This window comes from Pongo pygmaeus, chromosome 3, assembly GCF_028885625.2.
Source record: "Pongo pygmaeus isolate AG05252 chromosome 3, NHGRI_mPonPyg2-v2.0_pri, whole genome shotgun sequence".
NCBI lineage: Eukaryota > Metazoa > Chordata > Mammalia > Primates > Hominidae > Pongo > Pongo pygmaeus.
In genome coordinates, this window is record NC_072376.2 from 47,361,436 (window position 1) to 47,383,891 (window position 22,456).

Sequence of the window (22,456 nt, forward strand, 5' to 3'; positions counted from 1 at the left end):
TTCGTATCCTTTATCATAAACCAGTGAATGTGAGTTAAGTGTTATCCTGAGTTCTGTGAGCCATTAGGGCAAATTATCAAACCTGAAGAGGGAGGGAGTTATGGGAACCCCTGATTCATGGCCAATCAGTCAGAAGTGCAGGTGGCCCAGAACTTGCAACTGTCATCTAAAGTGGGGGCAGTCTTGTGGGATCTGGCACTAACTCCAGGTAGATAGTGTCAGAATTGAGTTGAATTATTGGACACCCAGTTGGTGTCAGAGAGTCGCAGCAGTGGTGTCAGGAAAGATACCATGCATCCGGTGTCAGGAAGGAAAAAACACACCAGCTTGTCGCTATCAGAAAGGGAGGAGAGAAACAATAAAGTAAAATGGGACAGCATCCTGCTTATTTTCTGCTGCCACATAAAAATTATAGCCTTTAGATCAAAAAAGGCCCTGAAAGAGTAAATAGTCCAACTACCTCATTTTACACAAGTAAACCAGGATCTAAAAGGTTAACTGACTTCTGTAAAATCTCAGCAACCTAGTACCAACTTCTTATTGAACTCCCCTTTCTGATGGTGCTTGACTTGGACAAAACTGTTTTAAAGGATGACAGAGAAATAGTAAATAAAACAATATAGCTTTGATTTCCAAACCACACTACAGAGGAGTAGCATCTTGCTCCCAGAATAAGGCTCTAAAATAGGCACATGAAGATGAAAATCATGTACTGTCAAACTAATCCCTGAAAAGACTTAAGAGAGTGTCACATTGGAGACCAATGTAACTTCCAACAATAAATCCCACATGGTGTTTTTTTTGTTTGTTTGTTTTTTGTTTTTTTTTTTTTCAGAGCTGGAACAGGCTCATCAGTTGAGTATCAGATTAATTAATTGGCTTGAGGTTAGAGAATAAAATGGCACAATCTTTAAACCCAGGATTACACGTGGTACTGCAAAAAGGATACACATAAAAGGCACCAGCTTCTGAAACTAATGGCAGATTGCTTTCTCTCATCTTTTGCTCTTACTCCAGGACACTGAATAGAATGACTCATATTAATTAAACATTCATCTCTCCTCCTTGCACTCATGGTTTAGGGTTTATTGCTTAGTTAGAAACTAAGCTTCACAAGTGCATGAATCCCTGTTTCGTTCATAGATGTCTCCTAAGTGCCTAATAATATACCTGTCACATAAATGTTTGTTAAATAAGGGGATGAATGTATTCTTTTTGTCCAGGCTGTATAGTTGAATTCTCATACATTAAAGCTATTTAGGTCTAGCTATGGCTTTCACTTCTTGGGAAGTTGTGGTGCTATTGCCAGAAAAATTCAAACGGAACTATGCATAAAGATTTTTCACCATTCAGGGGGTTCTTGGAGTCCCAGATTAAGATTTCCTGGTACTGTCAATTTCAGCACAATGACACTTTTGTGGCTTCAGAGACACTGACACCTACTTTCATAGCTGCATAGGACTTTAAAACTCCCCCAAAGTGCTACAGACAAAAGGTACTCTTCAAGTGCTGTCAACCTAAAGGTTAACGGGTGGAAGGGACCCTGAGCTAAGGAAGCACAAGCTGGAGACACCAAAATGGTCTTCGCAACTTGCCTCTATATTTTCTGCCCTGCTCCTAAGCCAGCCTGTTGGCCAACTGGCCCTTCTCCACAGATGTCATCTTGAGCCTCTTACAGAGTTTCAGCACTGACATTAATGACAAGATGGATCACCTACAGGACCACCTTGGATCCTCAACCAGCCTGATCAAGCATTGACACTGCATTTGTCACCACCAGCTCTGATGGTTTGGACATGTAGAAATGTATTGCAGGAGAATATGCAAACAGCTGCTGTAAGGTGAGCTGATCGAGACAACTGCCAGCAGGCAGAGGGGAAGGCATAATTAATGGGCACCCTTCAGCAGAGCTCGGAGCAGACCAAACGCCAATGCAGAAGGCTCAAGAAAGAGGCAAACAGACTAGCCAGTGCTCCAGGATGACTGTGGCTCTTTATGAGTGAAGAGAAAGGGTAGAGACTGAAGACAGAGCTGGGGACAGTGACAGGCTTGGGGAAGAACAGTTGATTCAGCAGTCCCAAGGTGAGTCATCCCATGTGTTCCACACCCAGGTAGAAAACACTCATTAGCAGAACATAGTCTCCCAATCTGCATGATGATCGTCTGTCCATGAGAATAATAAACATTACAGATTGTGCTTGCACTAAAGCAGATTTAGTAAAGCCTCAGGAACAGAATATACTTCATGGGGTAAGAAATCCAGCTAGGGAAAAGACTGACCTATCTATGCATCTGTAATGGGTTGAATAGTGTCTCCAAAATATATGTCCACCGAGAACCTCAAAATGTGTCCTTCCTTTGGATATAGGGTCTTTGCAGTTGTACTTAGTTAGGACGAGGTCACACTGGATTAGGGTGAAGCCTAAATCCAATATGACTGATGTTCTTATAATAAGAGAACACAGAGAAACACACACCAGGAAGGCCATGGAAGTAAAATATATAGTTTGGCAAATGAGGATGAGTTCAAGAAAGGGTCCTACGTAATGAGGTGGAGTATTAGTTTTTAAGCCTGATTAAATTAAACACTTGGTGGATCTTTCCCCTAAACATTGAACTTAGTATTATAGTGCTTTCATTCTTGTAAAAAATGGTACAACATGTAGGAGTACATATGGAGGGAGAAGAGCCTCCTTCTGTTGTATTAGTTTCTGCTCTAAAGCCAGGAAAATCATCGGCCGTAAAGCTCATAGGGAGGGAAAAGAACAATACATAAGCAAAATCATCAAGGCTGAAGGGGAGAACTCAGAGGATTATGTGACTAATACTCACTTGTCAGTGATTTATACATGAATCTGGCCATTTACTATTCAACAAATGCCTAAGCCATGTAAGAGACCTCAACAAAACAGAAGTGATTCTGCTATAGGAAACAACTTCTTAAAAGAAAAAGAAGCAAATAGAGGTGCTTTACGGGAAAACCTTTTCTTTTCTTTTCTTTTTTCTTTTTTTTTTTTTTTTTGAGATGGAGTCTCGCTCTATCACCCAGGCTGGAGTGCACTGGGATGATCTCGGCTCACTGGAGCCTCCGCCTCCTGGATTTAAGCAATTCTCTTGCCTCAGCCTCCCAAGTAGCTGGGACTACAGGCAGGTGCCATCACGCCCTGGTAATTTTTTTGTATTTTTAGTAGAGATGGTGTTTTGCCATGTTGGCCAAGCTGGTCTCAAACTCCTGACCTCAGGTGATCCGTCTGGCTCAGCCTCCAGTAATCCCAGTGAGCCACTGTGCCTTGGCCTAGGAAAATTTTTATCATCCTAAAATCTTATATCATCACTCAAGCAAAAGAAAGCTCTAGAACTGCCTGAGAGAACAGCCTGCAACAAAGGAGATCATGTATCTGTGCTGCCCAATACAGTTGCCACCAGCTTTATAAAATAACTGAGCACTTAAAATGTGCCCAAGGAGACTGAAGAAATAAATTTTTAATTTGATTTAATGTTGATTAAATTTAAACAACCACAATTGGCTAAGAGCTACTCCATTGCATCACATGGCTCTAGAGTCACAGAAAGCTGCCTGTGGAAAAAGTCTTGAGACATTTCTCACCAAGTCTAGGATGAGACTGGATCCTCAAGTAAAAACAGATTAGGAAACAAATCACCAAAGCAATTATGAGCAAGAAAAAAAAAGCTAGAAGTATCATACGTCATGATTTCAAAATATATTACAAAGCTACACTAATCAAAACAGTATGGTACTCATATGAAAACAGCCATATGGCCAAACAGAAGAGAGATCCCAGAAATAAACTCATACATACATGGTTGACAAGGATGCCAAGAATATACAATGGAGGAAAGATATGTCTTCAACAAATGGTGCTGGGAAAACTGTCTATACATATGCAAAAGAATAACATTGGACCTTTATCTCATGCCATGCACAAAAATCAAGTTAAAATGGATTAAAGACTTAACCATAAGACCTGAAACTGTAAAATTTATGACAGAAAACATAAGGGAAAATCTTGACATTGACCTTGGCGATAATTTCTTGGATACAACACCAAAAGCATAGGCAAAAAAAAAAAAGCAATAATAACCAAATAAGATTATGCTGAACTAAAAATCTTCTGCATAGCAAACGATATGATCAACAAAATGAAAAGGCAATCTATAAAGTGGGAGAAAATATTTGCGAATCATATATCTGATAAAGGATTAATATCCAACATATATAAGGAACTCCTTCAATTCAGTAGCCAAAAAGCTAATACCTGATTTTAAAATGGGAAAAATACCTAAATAGACATTACTCTGAAGAAGACATACAAATGGCCAGTAAGTATATGAAAGATGCTCAACATCATTGATCATCAGGGAATTACAAATCAAAACCACAAAGAGATTTCAGCCCTTTGCCACTGTTAACATGATCAAAAAACAAAAGATGACAAGTGTTGGATGCCAAGAAAATGGATCTCTTGTATATGGTTCATGGGAATGTAAATTGGTGCAACCATTATGGGAAAGAGTATGGAAGTTCCTAAAAAAAATTAAAAATAGAACTATCATATGATCCAGCATATGGTACCAGCATACAGTATAGAACTACCATATGATCCCATTTCAAGATATGTACCCAAAGAATTTAAAATTGGGATCTTGAAAAGACATCTGCATTCCCATGTGCATTGCAGCATTATTCACAATAGCAAAAAACATAGGAGCAGCCTAATGTCCACTGATAGATGAATGGATAAAGAAAAATGGGGTATATATAAACTGTATGTATATATACTTACAGTAGACTATTACTCAGCCTTAACAAAGAAACAAATCCTACCATTTCTGACAACAGAGATGAACCTAGAGGACACTATGCTAAGTGAAATAAGCCAGACACAGAAGGACAAATACTACATGATCCCACTTAAATGAGGAATCTTAAAATAGTCAAACTCATAGAAGCAGAGAGTAGAATGGTGGTTTCCCAGAGGAGGAGGAAATGGGGGAGGTATTGGACCAAGGGTGTAAAGTTTCAGTAATGCAAGATAAATAAGTCCTAGAGATCTACTACACAGCGTGGCTTCTGTAGTTAACGATACTATATTCTATACTTAAAAATTTGCTAGGTGGGTAGATCTTATGTTAAGTGTCCTTATAACAAAATAATAATAACAATAATAAAGATGGCAGAAGGGAACTTTTGAAGATGATGGATAGGTTTGTGACATTAATCGTGGTGATGGTTTTATAGATGTATACTTGTTTCCAAACTTATCAGATTGTTTACATTAAATATATACAGGTTTTGCTCACCAATACTTCAATAAAGTAGTTTTTTAAAAAAAGGTTAGGGAACCTTCATTGGAATATACCACTATTACATAAAGTACTTCTAGTACATATTCCATAGTCTGCAGTGTCCTTACCAGTGGTCAGTAGTACCATCTACATTTTCTGACCAAGGAAACTGAGGCCCAGCAAGAAGATTATTTGACTTGCCCAGAGCCTTGCGGTTCTTAAGGGGCAGAGTCAGAGGTCTGACACCAAAGCTCCTACTCTTCCCACCAAGGCAGGTCATCTACAGCACCTTCTACTCTTAAGGGGTCTGCCATTTCCACCCTCTCTGAACAGACATAAAACAAACAAGTGTATTATGTCTGTGTGTGTCTTTATGTGAGTGTGTAGACTCTGAGGAACAGGTAAGTCTTGGAATCCCTGGAGTGTTTAGTGTGAACCTAGTATGTTTAGCCAGCCAGTATCAGGTCAGTACCCTTTAGCCAGCCAGCCTCATTTTCCATTTGGTCCAGCAAAATGGAATGCCAAGAATAGTGATGGGGCTAACAGGATGCATGAATGCATACTTGTTGAACAACTTATTAGGTAGAAGTAGCAGGTGAAACAAACCTTTCCCCCTCAGATACACTCAGCAACAATTCAGTGTTGCGGCTCTCCTGCTCCTCAGAGAGCTCTTATTACCCCAGCAGTGGAGACACTCAGAAACCCTAAGACCACAAGTCTTTGTGTTGAAAGAGGCTAGAAGTGCGGAAAAGAGGAAAAATAAGGAAAGGAGTACCTCATTAACAGTATGGAGATTCGAAAGTACAGGCTTTTGAAAGTGACTCTCTGGAGCTCCTGGGCCACTCAGCTTCTCCTCTAACTTCCTGTCTGCCCCCAACAGTGGGGGAGGTCAACGGAGGGGCTGGCCAGTCAATAGAACTAGCAAATGCTGAAATCCACATGAAGCTATGGTGGAGAATGTGACCCTTCCAAAAGGAAACCACAGCTGGTTGTGGAATGCAAGATGCGGAAGCACTGATGCCTGCCTTCTATGCTGTTGCTATTGTGATTTCTGCAGCATTATGAGGAAGGTTTCTGATGGAATGAGTTTTGCATCTTTTAAGAAAGTGTCCCTATACCTGGATATGTGCTTGATGAGGTTAATAGAGCAATTCTTGGTGTGTCTTTTTAACCCACAGGAAGGTTAACAGAGGCTTTCATCGTTGGTCCTGTAAGCCTACCCTGAAAGAAACTTTCTGGAAAGAGTCCCCTCCCCCTTAAAAAATGCTTTATAGAATCTTGAGGTTTTGAGGTTGATGTGTTTCCACACCCAAATAACCCCAAAATAGTTCATCCTATTGAAATTCTTGGTGTCCTGGAAAGCATTCTATGGAAAACCTGCCTGGTCAGCCAAGCCCACACGTGAGTCTATGCAGACATCTCCTCTAACCTCTCAAGCCCCAGGATCTGAGGACCAATTTTTAGCACAATCTCACACAACAAAACTATTGGGCACCTAATAATAGAAACAAGCTAATGAATGTTTTAACTGTGACCAAAAAAATGGTTTAATAACTTTTTATAAATGCATTGTTTCTTCTCATTGTCTCAGGGTTATGCCAAAATTAATTTCAAAACTATCTGCTTAAATGTGTCCTTGGACAATAATCACCAGTAAGTCCTGACTTCACCCCCTTTCTGATAGCGGTCTGACGTTCCTTTGCAGAGTTTCGCTTCCATCGATAAGTTACTTTAAATAAAAAGTTAAAATAAAAGCTAGAAGCCACAATTGTGCCTATGTCAGCTGTCGAAGTCTTGTACAGGAGTCAGTCTTTGCAGCGCATCGTTCTCAGAAGTTTCCCGCGGGAGGAAAGCTCCACTTCACGAATTACTCGAACAGCTTCCCTGGGAATGCCCAGCCCCGCAGCTTCCCTGCTGAATTCATAGAGCTCCCAGGGCTCAGTCCCAGGAACCGGCAGCCGTGCGAAAAGCGCGTACGCTGCCATCCACTGGCCCCGAGCAGGTAGTAGCAGGAGTGGGGCGCCCGCCACGGGAGCTGGGAACTGGGTCCCAGTAAGATCCGACAAGACACCACCTCCCTTCCGCCCGCACAGCCTGCCCTCTCTGCCTGCAGCTAGCGTCACCGGTCGGTCCCCGATTCGGAGCAGCTGGGACCCTCGCGGTAGCAAGTGGATTCCGGGGCCCTAATGACACCGAAGGAGAGGGGCAGCCGTAAATTAGACCCTCTTCCTGGGGGCTCAAGTCAGTAGGGACTGTCCGTGGTGCCCTTCCCTTTCTTTCTCCTCCTGAACGAGAGCCAACGCTGCCCCTTCCCAGGACTGGATAGGAGCCAGCCAAATCCTACAGCGCGGAGCCTGCGCCTCCGGCGGCCAGCGCTCCTGTGCCTAGGCAGGTTCACGCCGGAGAAAGTTTGCACGCAGGGACCTACAAGTTGCCAGCACTCTGCAAGAGGGCCAGTTCTGGGATGCCAGCACTCTGCAAGAGGGCCAGTTCTGGGATGCCAGCACTTAGGACGGGCGAGTGATCCCTAGGCACCACCTGGGGACCAGGAAACCAAGCGCGAGCCCGGGCTGTGGAGGGACCGAGACCCAGGCGCTCGCAGCTGGGGAAGGGGGCTTACGTCTGGGGCAGGCAAGACTGCTGCACAGTCCTTCCAGCCACCAGGCGCCCGCGATGCCGGCGCAGAGAGGAAGCTGTAGATCCCCGAGGGGCTGGCTCCGACAGCTCCACCTGCAGCCTCCTCTGCCACCAGTGTGCAGCCAAGTCCACTAGATGCGTGGAGGGCACCATGCGGAGGAGGGACTCTGCAGGAAAGGTGGCATCGCCCCCGCATGGAGACCGGGGTCTCCGGATCGAGCAGACTCGAACACTGAAGGAAAGCCTGCCCATGACCCTGGGAGGGTCTCGGACGCCGGGCGACTCGGGTGGAGGTCGGGACCAGGGCCGTGCGCCTGGGAACTGGGTGCAGGGCGCTGAGCGCGGAACTGTCAGAGCGGGAGCTCACCGACGGCTGGGGAATGAGGTGGCATCGGGCGGAGGAGAGGACGGGGGCGGGAAGAGCTGACTCTGAATTCACTGGGACTAAGAGGCCATCACATCTGGCTGCGGTAGGACAGTGAACCATCAATCTTACCGGCTTTGGGGACCCGGCTCTGCGGCAGCGCTCTTCCGGAGCGAGGGCAGGAGACTGTTTCATGGATAAAAAGTCTCGCTTATTCTTCTGTCCACTTTTATCTTGGTCGCTTTTCTCTCCTCTACGTGTCCCCCGGAGAGGCACTACGGATGCTTTTCTCCAAGCTCAAGAGAGACAAACTGAACTTTAAGCGCCAGGGGCCCCATATTTTGTCTGCTCTACAGATCCCACCCGCGGACCACACCCTCCCTTCACTCCCGTCTCTGGGTCCCACCCATAAATAACCCGTAATGACAGATCCTCCGTGTCCCCACCTCTTTGCATTCAAAGAAGTTATTCTTCAGGGGCATATGGAAAGTCAGTTTCTGCTGGTCTCCCTCAAAAACTTACACTCCACGAGGGCAGCAGAAAAGGACAGGACGATTAAGTTGTGGAAGAGTGGTTGGGAGCAAGAGTTACTCTTCTCCAAATTTGCCATATCACATCGAAAGCATTTTCTTTTAACCAGAGTGTAGCCAATCAAAATTAACTGCAGGCGCTGGCAATTAAAGAACAAGTTTTTCTCAAAAAAGGTTTAACGTTTGGAGGGCATTATTTGCATCAGGCATATGGAAACTTGCCTTCTGTTAGGTATGCTGAAGAAACTGCTTTTGCCAGACTGCCTGAGTCTTTGCTGAGGCTGCAGGGACAAGGGAGAACCCCACCCTGACTGCTTCCAAAACCCTAGTTCCTGATTTCCTGCGGAGGGCACCTACAGGCTGAACCTAAAAGGCGAACAAATTCCTGCCTGTCATTCAAAAGCAGCTACCTTTTCTAAGGCAGCGTCAAGGAGGGCACTGGAGGTACTCAACACAGTTATGATTACTTTACCAAGTCCAAGGCAATTGTCAAAAGTGGCAAAGAAAGACACTTCACTGGGTTTTTCTTAGAAATGATTTTTCATCCAATTTCAATCAAGATCTTAGTGGAAATTTTGAAAATTACTCATGAGGTTATTGAATAAATCCATCCCCATTATTTAAAGAAAGCCATGTAAAGACAACAAAATATGGGCCAAGCACTTGTTCCAGAACACGATTGCTGAGAAAAAAATATGCATTTGTAAAATGGGGGGGCAGTATTTTGTTTCTGAAGTGAGATCAAATGTAGAAAATATTGCATATGTATAGTAAAATGACTGAAACACTGATTCCATGTTATTCTAACATCCGATTTGTAAACCAGTATCTGACAAATTTATCATAATTCACAATAATTCAGCTCATACTATGTGGCAGGTGTCATACTAAGCACTTTACATGTATTCTTTTAGTTCCACCAACTACTCTGAGGAAGAAGCTATTATTTTTATTTTAGAGATAAGAAAGCAGATTCAGGGAGCTGAAGTAACCAGCCTACGCAAGCTAGCAAGAAGCTGAGCTGGGATTCCCCCGAGGCAGTGACTTCCGGATTGTGTTCTTACTAAGATACTACCTCATCACACACCATCACCACAGCACGAGTCTGGGAATCAAGAACCTAAGAGATTCATCTGACAGCTCCACTGTGAGCAAATCACATAGTCTTTCTAGGCCACAGTTAACTCAGCCTATAACATGAGGGCTGGATTCAATTGCTAAGGTTTCTACAGGCATTCTGGGGCCAAGTACAAGTTTCTATTTCATCTCCTTTCTCTTCCACTTTCTGCCCTCTGGTGGAGGTGCTACAGGGACTGTGAAATTAAAGTAGCTACGTCAGTGGATTTGAGATAGGGTCGATCAGTCTCCCTCACTTTTCCACTTTTAGTTACTCTGAGAACTAAAGCTAATTGCATTAATGGTGTAAAATAAACATTTTTTAAACTTCCTTTTAGTAAGAAAACCCAACCAATTCTAGTTACCAACAGCACCAGAATACCTGAGGTATTCTTTGCATGAAGGTAATGATACAAAAAATGAGGGTAAACATGTTTTATATTCTTCATAATAAACTTTTAAAATGTCAAGAATCATAAACTATTAGAAGTCTCAAAACATATTCAAACTGATTTGAATATGCAGTGTGCTCATAGTAATCTTTAATGACCTATTTGAATTATTCTTTAAAAAAAACTAGCTACATTTGCATTTCAGCTTCAAGTGACAACCATCATCTAGTTTCTTAAAATAATTTTACAAAAAGAAACATTTCTAGCCTATTGAAACTTTTATTGTCTAGCACTTCAAGCATACATCCAACTAGTTAGATAATTTAAAAGAAAACACACACAAACCTTGAAGAGATTTATGGAAAAATTAAAGGTATTGAATATACCTCAGGAAACGGTGATTTTACAGAGCAAACTTTAGTCACATATCACATTACAGATCAAATTAGTACTTACTACAACTGAAGACAACTTAAGAACAAGAAAGAGATCTCGGAGAAGCAAGCAGCATCCCAGGATGATACCAGGCAAGCAGTAGCTAAAACAGATAGGCTACCCCATGGCTCATCTATTTAGCTATTCATTCAACTAATACTTATTTTGGGTCTGCTGGCTGCCAGATGAACAACCTAGACAGAGTTCCTGCCCTCACCAAGACTTTCAGTCTTGTGGAATGTATTAAACAAATACACAAACATGTAAACTATGAAAAATACTTGCAAATAATGTGAGAATAGCTTTGGGGAGTTAGAATGTAATATTTTCAGCTGAGATATAAAGATGCAAAGCCTTCAAAATAAAAAAAATTAAAAACAGCAAGAAAAAGGTAAACTGGAAATTTACCTGTTGCATAGAGGGGAGAGTTTATTTAGTCAAAAGGGAGAAAACAACATACCCATATGTACTATAATACACTAGTCCATTGATATATTCAGTATCTGATAAAGTAATTTGTGTAGATCTTCTGTTTGATGTACATAATATTTCTGGGACATCAATCCCCTACTTTAATATATTACAGTAGTCATTGGCAAGGAGGTAATATCTGACCCCATAAGAAATTTCAAAGGAATTTTATTTTTAGTCCTCTCACACACCTAGTGCTACAGAGGGGTCCCATAACTGCAATTTCACTGCCTAAATATGCCCCTACCTTTGGCCAGCATCCCTCGACATGGAGCTCCCTCAATGACAGTAACCATATGTGCAAAAACTGAGATGCCTCACCTCACAACAGATTTTTTTTCTGATTTGTGAATCAATTTGAGATGTCTTAAAGTTATGAGGTAAAGTCACACATCTATATTATTGTAGCTAAGCTGTTCTATGTACTATGTGCCAGGCACTTCATAAAGTGACATATAATTTTCTAGGTTTTTCATTCTTGAAACAAATCTAGTTTCCTTTGTCATAAAATGAGAAGTGTAATAGGCTCACCTAATATGGCTGTTATGAGGATTACATACAGAAAGTGCTTTAAAATAGCTGTAGATACACAATAATAGTTAAAACTTATTGGGCACTTATTGTTATTTCTTATTGTCACCATTTTACAGAAGAAACTGAGGCTTACAAAGTTAAATAGCTTACATCTGCTTCAGTTCCCAATATCCAAGGACAGAGAGACATTAACAGCTGGAGTCACCTGGGTCCTCAGAGGTTCTTTTTACAGCCTTCCCTTTGGCTACTGCTGCATCTTTAGTGTTCTTGGTTTAACACCCGACTAATTCTTTGTTCTTCTGGAGATCAGCATACAGCATCTCCCATTGTTTTAATAATCTTGATTATAAAAGGATGGATGAGGCCCAAGCACCCTAAAAAGTCACCCTTGGCAGTGGACTAGATCCCCCACATGGGTGGCCTGGCTTAATCTTCACCTGTTTGCTTATGTGTAAGAACCCACAACACAGACCATATGCATAGTGAGGACAGAGTCTTCTATTAAGTTCATCACTGTGCCAGGTATCTAGGCAAAGAAAAAAAATACTTCTCAATGAGAAATGGAACACTTTAAAATAAATCTCTTCAAATTTTGTCTTAAATAGTGTATCTATTTCCAAATAAAGCCTGTTTCTGGTATTACTCATGAGCATTTAAAATAACATGAAGAGCCAAAAAATTCTTATATGTCATCTCTCTCTAAACACTAGCACAGAGATTAATCTGTATTTAAAATTTTTAACTTTCATAGCCATTAAGTTCAAGCATCATAACTTCTTTATAGAAGGCAAATGTTTTCACTGCTTTGCCTCAGTAAAATTCCTTTGACAATTTCAGTAGCAATTATACTTGAGATCGTTTTCATTTAATTTAGATGTGAAATTAACTGAAAAACACTGTCAATTCCGAAAAGCATTTAAAACAAAAAACTCTAAAGATTTCAATATACATATTCCACAAATTTCAAATAGGAAGCTAATACACTTTGTTAATGCCACAAGTAAGTAGGAAAACAAGACCACCACATTCACAGTCTTAGGCCATTGTTAGTGACTATTTGGTAACTTTTTCCATTCCTTCTCTAATTCGCTCAGATTCGCTCAGATTCAGCTAAAAGGACATTACTTTATTTCCCTCAGAACAAATCAGTATAACTACTTAGATAAAACTTAACTTGTCCCTGCATCATTATAGTCTTTTCTCTATATCGTAGCCAGCGGTCTTTAAAAAAAAAGTCTCCTCCTTGTTTAAAGCCTTCCAATGCTGTCCATTGCAACTCAAATACAACTCAAATTTCTTACCCTGGTTTATCAAGCATGACATAAACTGGCCTAGACATATCCTCCTCTCAATTTAAATTTCATTAGGCTCCAGCCACACCAGCCCTTCTTTCTGCTCCTCAGGTGTGCCAAGCACTTCCCAAACTGGGGACTTTGTACTTACTGCTTTCTCTTGTATAGATTTTTCACCCATCTTCAAATGGAGCTCTTTCAGGTCATGACTCTAATATCCCCATCTCAGAGGGATTTTCCCATTCTAAATTAGCCAGTGTCCTTGTACCCCCTACTTCCACCACATTCTATACCATTCCTCTTATTTTCTTGAATACCACTTACCACACATAAAATCACGTTCATTTTTTATGTCTATTACCTGCCTGTGCTTGTCTGTGCCTTAGCAACAATATAGGAGGAAAGATCACCATTATCTCCAGAACACATAAAGTTCCTGACATATAGGAAACACATCTGTTAACTGAATAAGTGAAGGAATAGTTGTGTGACTTTGGATAAATAAGTTACACTCTGAGCTAGCCAAAAAGATGAAAAAACAACAAACAACTTCATATATCATTCATTCAGTCTCCTTCCTCTGCTCCTAAATTCTTTTCCCCAAATTAGGAAAAAAAATTAGGAAGTACAGAAGCCCTACAAACAAGAGATATGAACTAGGTTTCATGTTCACTTAACAGGCCAAGATTCTGACATAGATGGAAATGACTTTCCATGTAGACACCCGGTTGTTCCCTTAACACTCAACTTTTAGTTAGCACAGGTAAAAACTTGAATGTAGTGTATCTGATTTACAGCCTCTGAAATGCCAACCCTGTCATTCTACCACTGGGAAATGTTAACAATTCTAAAATCAAAACACCCATGAAGAAAGGAATGACTGTCCTTTAATTCTGGACACCAGCTAATACTTAGGGCCAGGTGCAGAGGCTCATGCCTGTAATCCCAGCACTTTGGGAGGATGAAGTGGGCAGATCACTTGAGGCTAGGAGTTCGAGACCAGCCTGGCCAACGTGGTGAAACCCCATCTCTACTAAAAATACAAAAAAAAAACCCAAAAACAACAATAACAACAAAAATTAGCTGGGCTTGGTGGCACACGCCTATAATCCTAGCTACTTGGGAGGCTGAGGCACAAGAATCACTTGAACCTGGAAGGCGGAGGTTGCAGTGAACTGAGATCACGCCACTGCACTCCAGCCTGGGCAACAGAGTGAGATTCTGTCTCCAAAAAAAAAGGATATGACACTAAATTTTGAATTAGATCCAGCATAATTTTAAAATCCTCCTTCCTACTTCCGCAATCAGGCAGGAGAATGAAATAAAGGGCATTCAATTAGGAAAAGAGGAAGTCAAATTGTCCCTGTTTGCAGATGACATGATTGTATATCTAGAAAACCCCAGTCTCAGCCCAAAATCTCCTTAAGCTGATAAGCAACTTCAGGAAAGTCTCAGGATACAAAATCAATGTGCAAAAATCACAAGCATTCTTATACACCAATAACAGACAAACAGAGAGCCAAAACATGAGTGAACTCCCATTCACAACTGCTTCAAAGAGAATAAAATACCTAGGAATCCAACTTACAACGGATGTGAAGGACCTCTTCAAGAAGAACTACAAACCACTGCTCATTGAAATAAAAGAAGATACAAAGAAATGGAAGAACATTCCATGCTCATGGGTAGGAAGAATCAATATCATGAAAATGGCCATACTGCCCAAGGTAATTTATAGATTCAATGCCATCCCCATCAAGCTACCAATGACTTTCTTCACAGAATTGGAAAAAACTACTTTAAAGTTCATATGGAACCAAAAAAGAGCCCGCATTGCCAAGTCAATCCTAAGCCAAAAGAACAAAGCTGGAGGCATCACACTACCTGACTTTATACTACAAGGCTACAGTAACTAAAACAGCATGGTACTGGTACCAAAACAGAGATATAGACCAATGGAACAGAACAGAGCCCTCAGAAATAATGCCACATATCTACAACTATCTGATCTTTGACGAACCCGACAAAAACAAGAAATGGGGAAAGGATTCCCTATTTAATAAATGGTGCTGGGAAAACCGGCTAGCCATATATAGAAAGCTAAAACTGGATCCCTTCCTTATGCCTTATACAAAAATTAATTCAAGATGGAGTAAAGACTTACATGTTAGACCTAAAACCATAAAAACCCTAGAAGAAAACCTAGGCAAGACCATTCAGGACATAGGCATGGGCAAGGACTTCATGTCTAAAACACCAAAAGCAATGGCAACAAAAGCCAAAATTGACAAATGGGATCTAATTAAACTCAAGAGCTTCTGCACAGCAAAAGAAACCACCATCAGAGTGAAAAGGCAACCTACAGAATGGGAGAAAATTTTTGCAACCTACTCATCTGACAAAAGGCTAATATCCAGAATCTACAATGAACTCAAACAAATTTACAAGAAAAAAACAACCCCATCAAAAAGTAGGTGAAGGATATGAACAGACACTTCTCAAAAGAAGACATTTATGCAGCCAAAAAACGTGAAAAAATGCTCATCATCACTGGCCATCAGTGAAATGCAAATCAAAACCACAATGAGATACCATCTCACACCAGTTAGAATAGTGATCATTAAAAAGTCAGGGAACAACAGGTGCTGGAGAGGATGTGGAGAAATAGGAACACTCTTACACTGTTGGTGGGACTGTAAACTAGTTCAACCATTGTGGAAGTCAGTGTGGTGATTCCTCAGGGATCTAGAACTAGAAATCCCATTTGACCCAGCCATCCCATTACTGGGTATATACCCAAACGATTATAAATCATGCTGCTATAAAGACACATGCACACGTATGTTTACTGCAGCACTATTCACAATAGCAAAGACTTGGAACCAACCCAAATGTCCAACAATGATAGACTGGATTAAGAAAATGTGGCACATATGCACCATGGAATACTATGCAGCCATAAAAAATGATGAGTTCATGTCCTTTGTAGGGACATGGATGAAGCTGAAACCATCATTCTCAGCAAACTATCGCAAGGACAGAAAACCAAACACCGCATGTTCTCACTCATAGGTGGAAATTGAACAATGAGAACACATGGACACAGGAAGGGGAACATCACACACCAGGGACAGTTGTGGGGTGGGGGGAGTGGGGAGGGATAGCATTAGGAGATATACCTAATGCTAAATGATGAGTTAATGGGTGCAGCACACCAACATGGCTCATGTATACATATGTAACAAACCTGCATGTTGTGCACATGTACCCCAAAACTTGAAGTGTAATAATAATAATAATAAATAAAAATAATAATAAAAAACACATATCTACCACTTTTTAGATACTTTTAGGTATCCATCAATGACTGTCTTCCACATTAAGTATTAGAATTGTATACATCGACACTAATGCCTAAGTTAAAATTACAGGCTCCTGAATATTTTAGCTAATAATAAATATTCTAGATTACAAATTTGGTATCAAAAATTTTAATGAAAATATTAATCATATAAATTAAATAGCAGAACTATTTGAAAGGAATTATAATTCAAACAGATTTGACTTACTGATATTTCTCTATTTGTTTTCATAAGAACTGATTATTTTCAGCTGAAATCTATTTAAGATTGTGGTAAGGAGAAATGAGATTAAAGTACATAGAGCTCATAAGCCCTGTTGGCAGCACATATTCTTCATAAATGCTCATCTTCCTTTTATTATTTTTAAAAGACACACAAGTTTTACGAAACATGCCAGCTTCAGTTAAAAGCTTCTTACATAACAAATAGCCACATGTGAGGAATCTAGCCTGGCATTTGTTGAAAATAACTATATATTCTGAAGAACACGCCACATGTCATTTATTGATAAAAATTCCTCACTAATAAACCAACTTCTGAAATCTAATTACATACCTTCATGTCACAATTTAAGAGGTCTGTTAGAGAATCACTTTTTTAAAAAAGCACAAAGTTAACATTATCAAGAAAAGTACTCTATCATAAGTAACCAAAACATTAAGAAATATTTCTCTTACTGCAGATATGGCTCAGTTTCATCTGAATTATTTTTTAAAAAGTGTTGGTTTGAATTATTAAATGAAAAAACTAAGTACAAGGAAGCCCAATAAACAAAAACACATGTTACTCTGCCTCTAGCTAAGCCTTATGAAATATTTTACAGTTTCAGTCATGCCTTCACTTTAAACAGTATTTTACTGCCCTTTCTACTATACTAATTAAGATAAAGTTTAACATTCTGTCCTTCTAACAACAGCAGAGAGAATACAGAGACGAATGTAAATATATATCATGTTCTATAATATATATTTTCTAATATTTCAAATTTAACAACTTATCTAAATCCAATCTGAGTTACATTAAAAGATCAAAACTTTTTTTAATTGACATAATGGGTGATGTACCATGCAAACACCACAACCACAACTCCACACACTGAAAGGAGATAATATTTATGTTTTTGCCATAGTGATAGCTCAACTGCCACTTCATCTCTTTTCCTGTTCTTCTTCCGACGACCCTTCAGTCTGTTTTCAAAAGCTTCTAGTTCAGCCTAAATAAAAACAGCATCATTTTAATTAAATTCAATGCATACACCGATTTGAAACTTTCCATTTACATAAAAATCAATTTGGGTAATGTTTTAATAGTAATGATATATAGTCAATATATTGATTTGATTTTTTAAAACACCACTCTCCACTACTGATTGTATTCAACAAATTCAGCATTTAGGTAAGCAGAAAGGAGACTGGGAGATAACAGAAGAGAATATTTCAAACTGTAGGGCTGACTATGATACTAAATATTAAAATGTCTGATTAGGCCAGGCACGGTGGCTCATGCCTGTAATCCCAGCACTTTGGGAGGCTGAGGCAGGCGGGTCACAAGGTCAGGAGATCGAGACCATCCTAGCTAACATGGTGAAACCCCATCTCTACTAAAAATACAAAAAATTAGCCGGGCATGGTGACGGGTGCCTGTAGTCAGAGCTACTTGGGAGGCTGAGGCAGGAGAATGGCATGAACCAGGCAGGCAGAGCTTGCAGTGAGCCAAGATCGCGCCACTGTACTCCAGCCTGGGCAACAGAGAGAGACTCCATCTCAAAAAAAATAAATAAATAAATAAAATAAAACATCTTATTAAATCAGGGTGCTCTAAAATATAGACACTGGTCTTATACATTGACACCATTATACTTCAACCCAATTATTATAGAACCAGCATTCTATAAAGCTTCTAGCAAGTGCTGTGATGCCTAGTGAGAATGAAGATACCTATAATTCTAGTTGTTTACAATGCATGCAATAAACATTAGTGGCTTTTAAGAAAGAAATTCAAGTGAGTAAAGAGAAAAAAGCTGACAGAACTCGATTCTTCTCTACCAAATACATTTTTTAAAAATAGTAAAAATTCTTCAAAGGAAAAAATTCTTCATGCTTTAAAATCAAAATGACTATTTCAGACATAAAAATTTTAAACTAGTACTAAAAGAAGATAACTGAATTGCATTCAATATCAAATGCGGATTTTTATCCTACTGCTAAGTACTTATTAAACTTTTATGCATAATAATGTAATATAATATGCTATAGTGCATAGTTAATTAAGACAATAGTTAAAATATATATGTATTTAATAATATCCACCTAAAACTTTGTAAATGGTTATTTAATAGGAGGAAATGTAAACTTTAGTTCACATATCCATTACTGTGGCCATAAACCACACTTGAAAAAGATCTAATAATAAACTTAGTTTAATACAAAGTGGCATTCTTCAATGAGCCAAAATGTCAGACTACTCGCAAGTGGTTAGTTTCTGACATATAAAAAACGTCAAAACATCTTAAAAGCAGGCAAACTTGAGGACCACAGACACAGTAAAATAACTGATGGTTAAATGGTGACTCACAGTCACCAAGTATATATTATGTGCTGCATACAGTGATCCCTCAGTATTTGTAGGAAATCGGTTCTAGGATCCCCTTGGATATAAAAACCTGAGGATGATCAAGTCTCTATATAAATAGTGGAGGATTTGCAAATAACACTCACACATCTTCCTGTATACTTTAAATCACTCTAGATTTCCTATAACACCTAATAACAATGTAAATGCTATGTGAATAGGTGTTACACTGTATTTTAACATGTGTATTATTTATTATTATTATTTTTTACTTGTTTTGAAACAAATTTTCGATCTGTGGTTGAATTCACAGATGCAGAACCTACATATACTAAGGACTGATTATATTCTGTTTAAAGAGTCAGTAAACAGGGAATGTATCTAAGATTTTCATCCATGATGATTCATAAAAAGATAGCAAAGGGAATAAGGAGAAAACATAATACACTATTCTTAATAACTTAATCTCCTAGGATTCCAGCCAACCTATGTTTTACTATATTAGCTCTGATAACTTATTTTGGGGATATCAGGCAAATCAACTTTACAGAACCATAAAATCTCAAAGGTCACCTTGGCCAACCATTATTTACTACATGAATTGTTTCTAATGTTCCTAATTGTTCTAATTGTTCCTACAACTCATCAAAGTTTGAATTTCCTCATTCATGCAAATCATGCAAGTTTCAATCTCATCATTCATAAAGGCAGTAGCATAGTATACAATACAATCTGGTAAGTATAAAGCATTTCAAGATACAAACTGACAAACAATAATAAAAAGTTATACATCACTATTAGAAAGTCAAGCCACTCTTTGAAGTGTATGATCAATAAAGTAAATACTTAAACAGGGAGTATCAGGAATGTACTTGTTATCTAGGTAACAACAAAGAACAGGTTATAATCCCACATTTAAAGATCTAATAGGGAAATATGGGAATGTATTATTAAAACAAATGTACTGATTAGTAAACTGCACTTATTTGTTACAGGTGGTCTGCAACTCAGTAAAATAGAACTCAAATACTTTTAGTTAAGTAAAGTCATGGTCTCCAGAAGATGCTTTACAATGGTGATGATTCGCTCACTCTCACTCCCCAGCCAAAGGAGGAATTAAAATTCTTCTGGCTGAAGTATGGATGATACTGGCAAGAAAGTAAATTAGAAATACAAAAAAAAAATTTGGGAATATATGAGATCTCATACCTTTTCAGAGTTTCAGTATACTTAAAGTCAATAGTAGATGGCTCATTTTTGTTTTACAAGAACTATGTTACTTTCAGTTCACAACAGAGACTAGCCCTTAGTTTGACCTTGGAATATACCCTGTGTTTGCACAAAATCTAGCAATGATGCTAAGAGACATAAATCTGGGTATTTTGTTCAGTTACCTGTTGTCTTCGTTTTTCTTCTTCAAAAGCAGCTTTGGCTTCTGCTTCTTTTATCTGTTTTACACATTCAAAAGTCAATTTACAATTTAGTCATCACATTTTATATGGAATTTTAACATCTACCCATCCAGGTTCCATTAACCCATATCAACTTTTAGGAGCTTGAAATCATTTAAAGAAATGTAAATGCTATACTGAGACAAGGTTTTACCAAGGCACTATCTAATAAATTGAAGGTGGTGATGGATGGAGTGTTATACCTTATATAAGCATCTCAGCTTAACAAGTAAAATCGGTATTACATTGTAATTCAAAGAGTTACAACACTGTAACAGCAAATTTTAAAACTGCCTTTTTTCCTCTTGAGTTGCTGTATTAAGAATCTAGAATTAATTATTAAATACTGCTGTTTCTCTAGAGTTAAATTTATCTTAAATGTGCTATCATGGAAGGGAATCCTTACTTTCAAACAAAATCAAGAGGTCACTGATTGGGTTGATGGAGGGAAACAGTAACACTAGAGATAACCCAAGCAGCAAAGAATCTCAAAATCTTATAACAGGCATAGAAGATGAAAAGCCTTCATATACACTAGGCAATGAAAATCCCAATCTGCCATTCAAAATAAGCGTATAAAACTAGGCTTTTATTATAAAAGCAAAAACATGAGATTTCAAGTTGTTTTTAATAAGTACATAAATGCACAAAGTAAGAAGGGAAAGGACACTAGCCCTTAAAATGATATTTAACGAGACATTACCTCAGATGCTTTCCGCTTCATTTCCTTGCACGTTGTGTCACATTCTATTGAAACCTGATTTTCACGTACTTTGTTGCACTGCAATTCCTACAAACAACCCAATTTTCAAATTTTAAATGATTTTTCCCTCAAAGTCCTGTCTGCCATAAAAAAGCAAAGTTCATCTGATAGCTTAAGGTTATAAGTATTATTTGATGTGACTTAATATTTAATGATGATATGGTTGCAAGCATTAAATATCTGGTTCAAATAGTGATTACTTTCTTATTTTCTCTTAAGAGAATAGCATACAATTTTTAAAAATCAACTTAATAATTACTACGTGCCACTATCGGACTTAGCTCCAATGTTGTTTTTATTCTTTACTTTTCTTTATTGTTTGTTATTCTTGCAAAGTGTCCAGGGAATACAATGTTCTACAAACAAATGTGCTGTCCAACAGAGCTTCCTGGTATGTGCGTGGGATGGAAATGTTGTAAATCTGCATTAGTCCACAGAGTAGCACTAGCCACATATGGCTACTGAGCACTTGAAATGTGGGTAGTGAAAATGAGGAACCAAATTTGTAATATTATTTTATGCTAATTCATTACAATTTGCATTTAAATATCCACATGTGACTAGTGGCTACCATCTCAGATAGTGCCGCTCTAGAGAGTTTTCTGGGGAGCTACAAATTTTTCTCTAGACTGTTAAACTTTTTTTAAGTTTAGATGAAAATTGTTCTAAAGCTTATGTTGGCACCTCACTACCTTCTTAATGAAAGAACACTGATCTACTGTTTTTGATGTCTTGACATCTAAACTATGACCAATTTCTGTACTACGATAGAATAAAACGATGATCTACTGAGTTGAAGAGTGGTCTTTATATTAGTTTTAGACTGCCTTTTGTAGTTTATCTATCTTTTATTCATTCATTTATTGATGTCAATGTCACTTTTACTCTCAGTATATTTAATTTGTATCAGTTTCTCCTGTCTCACCAGACCCTCAGACTCTAGCTTTTTGTTCAAATCTACCACAGCTTAGACATGAGATTACCAAATCCTGAGTAAAGTGCATTTAGTAAAAGCATTTTATGGCGTGGAATTTTATTACTTGGAGGGTTTTTTTTTTTTTTATTCCTTAGTTCTTCATTTTTGGCTCAATTTGGTGATAAACACAGTCTTGTCCTCCAAAGACAGTCCAGACATAAGAAAATTAACATGAACAAACACTGGAGACAAAAATAAGTATCGTGTGTTTATAGACATTAAGTCCATCAGCTTAGAAGAGGATTTTATCTTTTC

General features: G+C 38.8%; 2 protein-coding genes and 1 long non-coding RNA gene across 8 annotated transcripts in view; 1 reads left to right on the top strand and 2 right to left on the bottom strand.

Moving 5' to 3' along the window:
- CORIN (corin, serine peptidase) overlaps positions 1-8,636 on the bottom strand; it is a 254,519-nt gene extending 245,883 nt beyond the window's left edge. For all 3 annotated transcript variants that reach the window (XM_054486844.2, XM_054486842.2, XM_054486841.2), the window contains exon 1: positions 8,441-8,636. In XM_054486844.2, the coding sequence (XP_054342819.1) occupies positions 8,441-8,503 (63 nt within the window). In that variant the 5' untranslated portion in view covers positions 8,504-8,636. The remainder of the gene's footprint in view (positions 1-8,440) is intronic.
- Positions 1,919-22,456, top strand: part of LOC129035853 (uncharacterized) — a 63,938-nt gene continuing 43,400 nt past the window's right edge. The window contains exon 1 of the long non-coding RNA XR_008502354.1: positions 1,919-2,082. This is a non-coding gene — a long non-coding RNA (uncharacterized LOC129035853). The remainder of the gene's footprint in view (positions 2,083-22,456) is intronic.
- Positions 16,554-22,456, bottom strand: part of NFXL1 (nuclear transcription factor, X-box binding like 1) — a 68,692-nt gene continuing 62,789 nt past the window's right edge. For 3 of the 4 annotated variants that reach the window (XM_054486845.2, XM_054486846.2, XM_054486847.2), the window contains exons 21-23: positions 21,166-21,252; positions 20,406-20,459; positions 16,554-17,653 (exon numbers count right to left, since the gene is read on the bottom strand). In XM_054486845.2, coding sequence (XP_054342820.1) covers positions 17,480-17,653; positions 20,406-20,459; positions 21,166-21,252 — 315 coding nt within the window. In that variant the 3' untranslated portion in view covers positions 16,554-17,479. Of the gene's footprint in view, positions 17,654-20,405; positions 20,460-21,165; positions 21,253-22,456 lie in introns of those variants that run through there. The other variant, XR_010126038.1, reaches the window with a different exon arrangement.